This window comes from Sceloporus occidentalis, unplaced genomic scaffold, assembly GCF_023333645.1.
Source record: "Sceloporus occidentalis isolate IW3139 unplaced genomic scaffold, rSceOcc1.0.p SCAF_2, whole genome shotgun sequence".
Classification (NCBI taxonomy): Eukaryota; Metazoa; Chordata; class Lepidosauria; order Squamata; family Phrynosomatidae; genus Sceloporus; species Sceloporus occidentalis.
Genome location: NW_028316982.1, coordinates 74,416,513 through 74,429,241, shown reverse-complemented (window position 1 = coordinate 74,429,241; position 12,729 = coordinate 74,416,513). Strand labels below are relative to the sequence as shown.

Genomic DNA, 12,729 nt, shown 5'->3' with positions numbered 1-12,729 from the left:
AGTGGTTCAACCAAGTTTTCATGTGGCTTAAACAACTGATGTTTAGTCAAAGGCTGTCTGCTTAACACAGTCCAGTCTGTTTAAACCATGTATGTTTGTACTGGGTAAACACTTGGAAGTACCTTACATGCTAGTGCTAGTTACAAGGACTACACATAGCTTGTTTGGAAAATCTTCATGCATTGGGAGTGCCACATAGGGAGCAGTTCTCAAATGTTCCGATTACTACTCTAGAAAAGCATTTTCAATATTGGGAAAATATTTCTAGTAATGGAGCTGTATTGTAAAGAGCCAGTAGAACTACCTTCTGATGCTTGTTTAGTATTCCTTTGTATCAGTAAGAGATAAGAACTGGGAATTTTGCTAAAGCTGCTCACTAGTTCATAAAGTTTGTGAACCATTGAATGTTGCCCTTGAGCCCTATGAGCATAATAGTTGGAGGAGCAATGCCTGATGCATTTCTGTCTGATGTCCTATGACTGGGATGGGGATGGGACCAGGAAGTAGGTTACACAAATAATCATAACTTTAAGCCAGCAATGACTCTTCAGCACAATCAGAACGCATTTCCAATGTGTATACAGACATTTGACTAAATGACTCATGTAGGTACAAAATATCTGAAACTGATAAACAACTTGTCCAAGGTCAGTACCACAAGTATTTTCCCTTTTGTACCTCTTTATTTCTGTATGATGTTACAATTATGACCTGTTGATGTGGAGTAAAAAAAATTGATATTTTAGGTTTCTGATTCATACTTGGTTTTCTTGGTACTGCACCATTAATGTTCTGTAACTTTTTATATATATTTTCTAGGAAGGAAATCCTTTTGATGCAGCCTCAGGATACCGTAATCTTACATATGAAGAGATCTTACAGGAATTAGTGAAACACAAAGAACAACTTAAGAAGAAGGACACTCATATTCGTGAACTTGAAGACTATATTGACAATCTTCTTGTACGAGTAATGGAAGAAACACCCAGTATTCTCCGAGTGCCATATGAACCTTCTCGAAGAGCTGGCAAATTTGCAAAAAGCTAAAGTAATGTCAATATTCCATGTTGTTTCTTTCGTTAGAGCAACTATTGGAGTGTTTCGACACAATTTCTCTTTTTCTCTCTTTCCTTCTTGAAAATTTTGCTCCAGATATCAATTGGTATTGCCAGAACTGCCAATCTGTACATGAACTGTATAAAAGTAAAATATTAGTTCCAGTTGCTTTGAAACACTCCCTATAACTTAAACATTTACATGCAAGTGTGTTCTGATTTTTTTAAAAAAATATTGTAGTTACTTTGTACACTATAGAGCTACAGTCCCATACTCTTACTTGAATATTTATTTTGTACTTCAGTCAATCTCTTTGATGTTATGGCATGCTGTCAGAGTGGATGCGCACAAGCAGGATGTGTTTTGCAATTATGAACATGAAGGAAAATGGGATAATGTAGGATTTTATTGTTGAGATTCCATAACTAGGAATCACCAATAGATACATATTAAGTGGAAGCATCATATAATGTTCTTGCATAAAGATGTTGGCAGTATTGGTTCTAGAATGGAGTGTGTTTGAACAGTTACCTTTATGCTCTTTAAGAAATGCGGGTTTGTGAACTGGTATCCATTGTTACGGATATGAAAATATCTGGATATACTGTATAGGGTTATAGCATACTACTTGCTTAAGCATAGAAGTATACTTTAAGTAAACAGAAGAAAATGATGAGTTAATACCTCATTTACCTAAAGTCTATATAAATTAGGAGATGATGAGGCAGAAGGAGACATAATATTCTGAAGAATTAGCATGTCAGGCATATACATATTTCCTTGGCTTTTGCCAGTTTGAGTCAGGAAATGGAAATGTGAATGTGCTTTTACCTATCTAGATGATTGAGTGTTGTTGTTTTTAATTAAATTAGGGAGCTGTTGAGGGTTTTCAATCCTATATTCTGTTTCAAATTCAAATATTGTCATTCATTTGAGAGTGGCAGATATAATTGATTATGCATGACTGTAATGAGGTAATATTTGTGTATAGTGTTGTGCATCTATTTCAAAGTGGCAAAATGCAATGGAAAACACTGCCATAAAGAAAATATTGTTTACTATAAGAGTGATCAAAATGTTGTTTTAATTTGTTTTATGTAAGACTTTAAGCAGGATGTTTGGTGCAAAGTAGGTTTCAACATGATAGATGGGGTGCTAAACAGGGCTTTTTACTTTAGAATGGGCAGGTTCAGATTTTCATACATTTGTCTCCTATTTAATGGGCATTTTTTTCCAAGCTTGCACATTGAAATTTTTCTGAAGAGTAAAACTGAACAGTTGGCTCCAGCCCCCAATCGGCCTGGTACCTCAGCAACCAGACAATGCAGTCCCGAACCCGGCCACTGGTGCAGTCCTAGGTGCAGTACAGACCAGCTAAAAGGGCTGGAGGGGTGGAGTGTGGACATGGCGGCCACCCGCCACATGTCTCGACTCCACCCCCAAACCACCGTCCTGCCGACCAGCCAGTGGGCAGCCATTATACACCGCATGCCAAAAGGAGTGCCAAAAAGTGCCACTGCCATGGCAAGGGTGGCTTTTTTTCCATTCCTAAAAGTAGCAGCATTTTGCCCCTTTTGGGGAGGCAGAAAAACACCGGACTGGGGCCACAGCGTGTGGTTGCCGCAGTCGCAATCCAGCGAGCAAAGGGGCAGCGCAGAGCTGCTCCTTCAGAGCGTTCTGTTTTGCCCCTTAAGTGAGCCTCAAACAAGGAGCAACCTTTTGCCTCTGCTTTTGTGGCTGGCTTTGGGCTGCCTTAGGTGACCCCCAGAGCAGCGTCTGTCCAATCCAGGGTTGTGTGTTATCTGCACGCTACACCCCAACACGGCCTGAAGCCATTGCTTTCTGCCCATCTGTTTTAGGCCAATTTCCTCCTTTTCTTCCAGTTATAAGGGTATTAAATAATTTTTTTTAATATGCCAAGAACATTGTTCTTAATTAAAATTCTTATAATTATAATACAATAGGGCAGAACTGTTTTTAAACAATAGTGGGGCAGGAATGACCATATTCTTAAAAACCCTCAGCCATATTATACAGGGTAATATGCCATATGTCAAGATGCATTTTGTTTCATTGGGTTTCCATCAATTTTCTCTGTAGTTTGGTGGACCCTATTACATGAATAAATGTTAGTAATTTAAGAACTGGTACTGTGTCTCAGAACATGAAGGATTGCCCCTCACACACATACTTCAAGTCGCCATGCTTTCATTGTATTCTGTCATATCTGAGTGCCAAATGATAACAGTCTAATCTATTCGACTGAATAGCTTACAGTCAGCGCTATTCCTTTTGTTTTAAGGTTAACTACTGCATTTGAAGTAGATGTTTACCTTCATTGTTTATACAAAAATGTGTTTTTGAAAAGTATTGCCTGTATAAAGCTTTCAGATGTTTCATAGTACCACAGTTAATGACTTCCACACATGATATTGGAAACTACTGGGCCATTGATGTTTAATTTGAACTTCCATTGTATACGAGTTCATCGTGCATCTTCAATGAATGTTCCTCAAGTACAACAGAAGAGCATAAACCACAGAATTCTAAGCTCATATTGTTATGAACTTTAATATCTACCACTTTTTGAATTACGTCTTTTAGAATCTTAATGTGAAAGATCAAAATGCTTGGCTGTAAAACTTTTGACATATGCCACAGAGTTAATAAGAACTTTAGCTGAGCATTTTATAAAGCACTTTCATGTGCTTTCTGGTCCTATGTTTTATTTGATCTGTAAGTGAATTTAAGCACTCTTTCATTTTCAGTATTTAACTGCAAAGAAGAAAATAGGTATGTCAGAAAAGGTATCATAACTAAAATAGGCATAATGCAATGTTTACAAATAACAAAAAGCTTCATAATTTGGGTATAAAAGTGATTGCTCAAAATAAATTCTCTATATTCTCTGATCAGGGTCTTAAAATACTTCTTGACATAGTATAGTACAGAATCACTGATAGCAAGGTAGTTGTGTCTGTAGTTCCTTAGTGGTGAGATGACATTTGAAGATTAGTGTATCTTCAGATTCTGTGATTCTCTTGAAACCTTACACAATATTCATTGTTTTCTCTCCAAGAATATTCTGTAAGTAGCCTGCTACATTGTTTTGGCTATGAAAATTTAGGTGCTTCAGAGCCATTCTCCCAATCCATGTATTCCTCATTTCTTAGGTGGACATTATGGGGAATGTACATACCTCACACATTTTTGTCTATCTTACTTGTTGGAAAAGTAGCATGAAGGATTTATTGGCAGTCATAGTTACTCTGTTTCGTTTGGAAAAAACACCAGCAAACATGAAAAAAAAAATGGGTAATACTTTGTATAAAACATGCAAAATTCATTTCTAGTAAAAGGTGTGTGGCCTCAGTCCTGTTGGCTAGTTCCAAATAGAGTAGACCCGAATCATATATTGAATGGTAAGTCAACATTCAGGTAAATGCCATTGATTCAGTGGGTCTACATTATCATAAGAATGCTTAATACTGTGTTTATTTTTGCTGCTGAATTTAAAAAGTATTATGTTGAATTTGATTATCACTTATGAAATAATGTAGAATAATCCATAAATTATACTTAACTATCCATAGATTTTACCTAACTTGTCTACTGTGGGTGATTCTAAATCAAGTATTAGTTATATTATCCCAGCTATGAAAATATTTTCTTGCATTTGTAGGTGTTATCAATAAGATCATATTTTCATTTAAGCATTTTAATGATGAGTTGTTTTCCACCTCAAACTCTTAGCTTGATTAGATTCTTAGAAGAGTGGATGCATATGTCTTAAAATATATGTATGGCTGTACTGAAATTAAATTTACAACTATCTCTTTTAGAAATGTAATGTAAACAAAGGCTCTCTCTATAGGCTGAACTCTTTTTCTCCCCCAAACAGTTGTAGAAGTAAATGAAAATGTACGTACATTCTGAAGTATGTTGATCTGTTTCAAATCTTTGCTCTCAAAGCAAATGAAGAAGGATCACAGCACTGCCAGATCAAACGGTCTGTTGTAAGTTCTGCTACAAAAATTAAAATCTAAATGTTCTAAGGACTGAACATAATGAAGTTGTGCAGTAGCATGGGTTGCACTCCTAAATTCCCTTTTATACATCCCCAATGATTCTAAAGTAAATTTGCTGGCAGTATTTAGTATGCAACAGCTATAGCACTTTAATTCATTGACTTTTTTGTAAGGTTTTCTGATCAATTTATGTTTAGTGAGGTACCTTTGCCTGAATTGTTATTGGCCCTCATTTAATCTTTAAGATTTTTGTCTGTAGTATATACTATATAGATGGTTCCAGATCATGTATATTTGTTATGATAAAAATGCTATGGATTATAGTGTTGTATACTATGTCTTGGACAAAAGAGGGTCCATTTGTTTTTGTTCAGTGACTCATTTGTACTTTTTTTAAAGAAAAAAATTGAAAGTCACAACTTGTGACACTTGTCTGTGTAGAATGATTAAATGCATGAATAATCAGTTGTAGGCTTAAACACTTTTTATTTGATCAAAAATTGTAATCTTAATTTTAGATCCCCCCCCCCCCCCCAGTAATTGTTGCATGCCAAGCACAAATAAATTGCCACTGTGTATTTCAACCATGTGGTTTTTATTTCTACTATTTTAGAAAGACAGCAAGATTTTAAACATTATGTCAGAGTTTCCCATATATGTTGATTGTACTGCTAAAAAAATAATATATGGTCATTTGCAATAGCCGCCGTCATATTACTGGGTGGTATAACCAATCCAGGATCTTTAGATATAACGTATGCACTTGTCTTCTCTGCTGTAAGCTGGCAAAAATGTTCATAGGCAGTAATTTTGTAAGAAAGATGGTCTTGGTGAAGAGAATAGTAACTGATTATGTGAATCCTTTAAAACAAGAGTAAGAAAAAGGGGAAGGAGGAGGAATCTGGCAGCACCTTTCAAATTAACTTATGTATTTCAGCATGCACTTTCATTGTTTTAATCCACTTCTTCAGAAGCACTGATGGGACTAATATCAAACCACAGGTATATTAGCAGTATATATTGTATATTTTTAAAAGGTTGTACGCCACTTTGATTGTGGTAACAAAAAGCGGGATATAAATTAAAGTTTTATTAAAGTTTATATTAGCATATACATGAAACCACTGGGAGAGGTTGTCTGGAGTTTTAAGGTGCGGTGTCATTAATATGCAGATGACACTCAATTCTACTACTCCTTCCCACCTCAATCCAAGGAGGCTGTCCTAGTCCTAAACCCATGTCTGTTTTCAGTAATGGACTGGATGAGGGCAAACAAGTTGACACTCAGTCCAGACAAGACAGGTGTTCCTGGTCAGTTGGAAGGGAGATCTGGGAATAGGGATCCAGCCTGTGTTAGATGGGGTCACACTCCTCCTGAAGACACAGGTTCGCAGTTTGGGGGTACTCTTGGACTCAGCTTTGAAACTGGAGGCCCAGGTCTCTGCTGTGACCAGGAGTGCTTCCGCACATTTAAAACTTGTGTTCCAGCTGCGCCTGTTCCATGAGAAGCCAGATCTGGCCACGGTGGTACATGCCATTTGGACTATTGTAATGAGCTCTACATGGGGCTGCCTTTGAAAAGTGTTCAAAGACCTGCTGCCAGGCATGTTAACGGGCATATTACAAAGGCCATACAACGTCCCTGAAACAACTTCATTAGCTGCCAGTTTGTTTCCGGGCACAATTCAAGGTACTGGTTATTACCTATAAAGCCCTACATAGCTCAGGTCCACACTATTTGGCAGACCAGTTCTCCTGGTATGAACTGGTTCGGACTCTGAGATCCTCTGGAGAGGCCCTTCTCTCCATCCCAACACTATCACAAACACGGTTGGTGGGGACGCGAGAGAGGGCCTTCTAGGTGGCTGGCCCTAGATTCTGGAACGCCCTGCCCAGGGAGATCAGAATGGCTCCCTCCTTGATGGCCTTCCGCCGCCAGGTGAAGACCTACCTGTTCTCACAAGCATTTAAGGAATTGCTATAAGGACAGGCTGGGATATTGGATCATTTTTTAAAAATGATACATTTTTTTCTATATCTATATCTCTATCTATCTATCTATCTATCTATATATATATATAGTTTTATCTTTTTAAAATATGTTTTATTATTTTAATAACTATCTGTTTTAATTCCGTAATAATTTTATTCCTTTTAATGTACTTTTTAAAATGTTTTCAATTGTACTGTTTTTAATGCTGTGAAGCTGCTCTGAGTCCCAGCCCTGGGAAAAGAGTGGGATACAAATAAATAGAATAAATAAATAAATAAATATCAAGAAGAGTGAACACAAAAAAAATGTCTATATTTGTACATACAAAAAATGTATTGGGAGAGTTTTTAAAAGTGTCCACTCAAGATAACAAAAATGTATACAAGTGCCCACTCTAGATATACAAGTTTTCATGCATGTTTAAAAAGAGGATTTTGCTGCATTCTCAAATTGGTACAAATAGAGGTCAAAACTAAAATTCGTACATTTACTCATCCTTAATCAGTGGGACAGCTGCCCAACATCCATTAGGTAGCCCCAGCTTTAGTAAATCCTTTAACCAACTGTTGTACAGCAGGGTAGTACATACATAAACCCCATTCATTCAGTGGATGTACTCTAGTTGGGAATAACATTTGGATTTAAACATCTTACATCTTGCTGTTACTTTCTATGTCCTTCTCAGGTTTATGCTTGTTCCAGTAGTTCAAGCTGTCTGATTCCCCCCTCCCAAATCTGTTCAAAACATTAATAATACTCATGGGATATTTTTGAAAGTAGCTTTCTATGGGTACAAGTAGAATGGCAGACTCCATTTGGATATATGGCTGTATCCCCATCAAACTTCCCTTTTTCTTAATCTCTATGCTTCCATTTTTATTTTCTCTATAACTTTTGCTTTCTCCCTTAGCTTATTCAGTGTTAGTTTAATCCCTAAAGCCTTCCTCTTAACCCTCCAAATTATGTTTGAGCTTTCCTCCTTTTCCTGATTTCTGATTTTTTTTTCTTCGTCTTATTTGCTTTTCCAATCTACTAAAAGAACAGAAGGAGCAAGTCTAGCACTGTAGAAATACTCACCAAGGGGCTCCTAATTTTCTTCCATGCTCAAATGGCTTTGAAACTACCAGACATTTAAGAGATGCCTTTTGATCATTTGAGAAGAAGGCATGCCCCTTTGAGTACCTTCTAGTTCTTCTCTGGCTCTGTAAAGACCAGTAGTTACTGATATTATGGAAGTTGGTTTTGAAACCATTTCCTGGGCACACATGCTCACCTCTGTATGCTTAAGCATTGTTTTGCTATGCTGCGGAGAGGAATCTGTCCTGGACTACAGTCGGCCCTTCTTATATACGGATTTTTTATACATGGATTCAAGCATCCACGGTTTGAAAATGTACAAAAAAAGTATACATTTCAAATATCAAACCTTGATTTTCCATTTTTATAAGGGACACCATTTTGCTATGTCATTATATTTAATGGAACTTGAGCATCCACGGATTTTGTTATCCATGGGGGATCTTGGAACCAAACCCCAGCGTATAACAAGGGTCCACTGTACTATGATTTCATGCAACAACAGCAGCAAATGTTTAAAAGTTTAGCAGATGGGTTAGCAACCAAGGGCTGGCTGTCAGACATATGTCAAGGCAAATGGATTGCTTCAGCCTGCTGTCACCTCCCATTTTCTATGTCTCTGAGACACTTCTCTAAATCTTTAGGGATTAAACTAACCAATATCAGCAGGGAATGTCTTAAGAAATCTGGTGTCACAGGCTGACTGTGGCAGACCAGATTGCTTCTATTGTTGTCCCACGTAGGTGCCTGTCGCATGGTGCCAATAGCTTTAACAAGGAAAAACACTGCAACGTGTCATGTCACCTCCTCCTCTAAATGATTCATGCAGGCCTTGTTAAGGTGATGTGGGCCTCATTCTCAGATATCTGCAGTTTCCATTAGGAATTCCTTGAAAATTGACTCCCCAGGACACCTTTAGAGGTAACTTCAAAGGGTCTCATTAATGAATATCATGCCATTTATACAAGAACCCCTAACAATAGCATTAGAAAAAACTATGTTCTCCTTGTACTGTGGTGAAGTCAATGTATTAGTTCTATAGCAAGGCAGAAAATACAAAACAGAAAACTACTTTAGCTGGATGTGAATTGGTTATCAGTAGTTCAGCCATTTTACTACTAAAAAAAGCATGGTAATCCAATATATAATTGTAGAGGATTAATCTAGCAAACAATTGCTTTCACCTGCAGTGCATACATATTGGGGGGGGGGGGGCACTTCCCAAAGTAGTCTGTGGACAAAATTTTGCACTATTTTATACTTAAACCATCTGAAATACTGCTTTATTTATTAGAGTTTTGTTGTTCCAATATGGAGTGCATAAAATGATATAAAGTAACCCTTTCACAATAGAAACATGGTGATTATTATATAACAATTTCAGCCACTATGGACTTGTTTTGAGGAAAAGTGGAATATAAAAAATAATAATTTTGGAAACCAGTTTGTTAAGGTTAATATAAGAAGAACAGTGCTGATGTAACAAAGATCTATCTGCACTTGCAAAATTAATTGGTTATTGTATCTTTCCTCATTGTTTATAGCAGTTCCAGGATTATGGTAACTAATCTATATTGAGAAACATTCACGTGGAAAGAGTTAATACACACATATACACACACAGCCAAACACATGCTCTATGGCTGCTTCCCTGCCTTTAAAATAAAGTTCTGTTATTAAACTAGAATGTGTTCAGTAGCATACTTTGTTTTGCTTTTCCCTTTGTAAAACTGATCATCAGTAGTAGTTCTGTGGAACACAACATGGGTCCGTTCACATTAACCACATCATCATTCCACTTTAACTGCTGTGGTAATATCCCATGGAATCCTGAAATACATACTTCCTTATCCATTTCTTCTACTCCTTCATAATATCTCCCTTGTATGCCAGAAATGTGATACAAGAAAAACTGAACTACCAAAAACAGTGAACAATCCCTATGCATTAAATAAACAAGGGACAGAGAAAGAGGTGGTGTGGCTACATATGCTATTGGAGCCCTTTATTTGGCATACGTGTGAAAAGACCCTCTGTTATATATCAGTGTGTTTGCTAAGAATTATTTTGTACAGGGGATGGGTCCAGATTGGCCATTTGTGGACAGCTGTCTTTCTTCCCATATCACATGAGGTAATGTGGTAAGGCTGGCATATGTGATCCCCCTCCAACTGAGGCCTTAGCAAATTATGGAGGGATATTGTTCTGAATATGGAAAAACATAATGGTTTCCAGTCAGAAAAGGGGTTAAGCAAGGCTGCATTCTATCACCCTATTTATTCAACGTTTATATAGAAAATACCAAACATAGAACAGATTTAGACTCAGAGGATGATGTAAAAATTGGAGGAACGAATATCAACCATCTATGATAGCCAGATGACACCATACTACTAGTAGAAAATGGCAAAGACTTGGAACGATTATGAAAGAAAATTAAAGAAGAAAGTACAAAGGCAGGCTTACTGTTGAGCATTAAGGGGGGGGGGGATAATGACCACAAAGCATTTACATAAATTCAAGTTAGACAAAAAAGAAACTGAAATAGTTTAAGATTTCCCATACCTCAGATCAATCACTGATCAGAACAGAGACTGCAGCCAAGAAATCAGAAGATCAGGACTTTGAAGGGCAGCTATGAAGGAACTAGACAGGATCCTAAAGTGCAAGGATAGACAATTGAACACGAAAGTTAGAGTTGTCCAAGCAATGGTGTTTCCCATCACCATGTATGGATGTGAGAAATGGACAGCGAAGAAGGCTGATAAAAGGAGAATCCGCTCATTTATAATGGTGTGCTGGAGAAAAATGCTGAGGCAGGCAAAAAGACAAACAAATGGGTCTTTGATCAGGCTGGAACTCTCAATTGAAGCCAAGAATGGAAGCTCTCATGCTTTGGAGACATCATAAGAAGGCATGACTCATTAGAAAAGACTAGGAAAGGTGGAGGACAGTTAAAATTTTTTAGGAAGACTACATACTGGATGGATAGACACAATCAAGGAGGCCATGGCCCTGGACATGCAAGACCTGACCAGAGCAGTAGAAGATAGGGTGTCTTGGAGGTGTTTTTTTCATGGACTTGCCATGAATTGGAGTTGACTCGAGAGCAGTTAACAACAATTGTTCTGAACATCCCTTCAAGATAGGGTGATAAGCCTCACCACACATAGCATAGAGGAGAAACTGATAAGGGGATCTCCATTTTGGTGGCAGCTTATTATTATATATTTAATATTTAGTTCTACCTCTAGCCTCTGTTAAAATCTAAATATATAGCTAGACTGAAAGGAAACTAGAGTTATAACCCATCCATGGGCTTTCACACAGCCCAAATATCACTTGCCCTGATGGCTTTACATTCCACTTCATAACAGTCCTAACCAGAGGCACAATCTCGAAACTTTCTTGTTTAGGAAGTGTCAAAAGCTATTGGAGTTCTATTTAGATGTTGGTTTGAGAGCTACAAATTGCCAGAGGCCTGTTCCGCACGGGCGTAAAGTATGTCCCCAGGACGTACTAGGGTTAAGAAAGGGCGTCCTTTACAAACGCCCCTAACCCTAGTACATCCTGGGGACGTACAAAATGGTGGCACCCGTTCTGCACGGGTGCTGCCATTTTGACATTGTGGATGCCTAGCATCCGCACGTCGCACGGCGCTAATGATGCCACGAGTGCGCCATTGGCACCTTGTGGCGTCATTAGCGCACCGTAAGAAAAAACGCCATTTTGGGGCTTCTTTTTTGTGGCGCCGAGGAGCCATGTGGTTTGGCTGCTTGGGCTCCTCGGCACCGCAAATGACGGTGCCGGCAGACCGCCCGAAACGGGCGGTCTGTAACGCACCAGAGTTTGGCAATGTTCAATGTAGCTGTATTACTTTCTTAATATGGTAAAACAGAAGGATTATTTCCTTGAAGACAGGAGTACAGTCACGACTGTGTTGTAACATGTTTTCTCCATTGATAAACAAAACTACTGAACACCACTTTCACCCACATTTAAAAAGGCATCTATTCTGCTGAAGAATTCATACAATGCTCAGGGCAAGTTACAGCTGGCTTAAAGAGCAAAATCTTAGCTAGTTAAATGGCTTACAAAACCATTATATCAATGAAGCTTTTCAGCAAAGTTATTCAGTTAAAAGGGATTTGTATCATTGCAACAGCATTTGAATTTTGTTAAACAAATCTTTGCAATTTTAAAATTTAAAATAAAATTTAAAAGAGGGTTGAGGAACCTTCAGTCATCCATATATTGTTGAACCTCAGCTCCCAACATGCCTCACTATTAGCCAGATAGGCTAGGGCTGATGCGAACTAGAGTTCAATAATACTTGGAGAACAACCAGTGCAAAAGTTTTGATGTGAAACATAGTTTTCACTATCCCCTCGATTCCACTTCTAGTAGAGCTATGGGAGCTAAGGAGCAGGAGATGCTCATAGTCCACTTACGATGGTCATATTTTAACTTGGTCCCAGCAGGAACAAAAGTGCAATGAACCAAGCGGAAAAGAAAATGATCACAGCAATAGTGATAACTGCTTCCAGTGTCTGGTCACTGTGTGATATTGAAAAG

The 12,729-nt window shown here is 38.0% G+C and overlaps 1 protein-coding gene across 2 annotated transcripts in view; it reads left to right on the top strand.

The window, feature by feature from the left end:
• RAB11FIP2 (RAB11 family interacting protein 2) overlaps window positions 1-9,799 on the top strand; it is a 51,236-nt gene extending 41,437 nt beyond the window's left edge. Inside the window, exon 6 of one of the 2 annotated variants that reach the window (XR_016280059.1) lies at window positions 820-908. Coding sequence is in view for 1 of the 2 variants with exons in the window: in XM_089510020.1 (XP_089366146.1) it covers window positions 820-1,047 (228 nt within the window). In the remaining variant the exon portion in view is untranslated. Of the gene's footprint in view, window positions 1-819 lie in introns of both variants that reach the window. The other variant, XM_089510020.1, reaches the window with a different exon arrangement.
• Window positions 9,800-12,729: the final 2,930 nt, after the last annotated feature.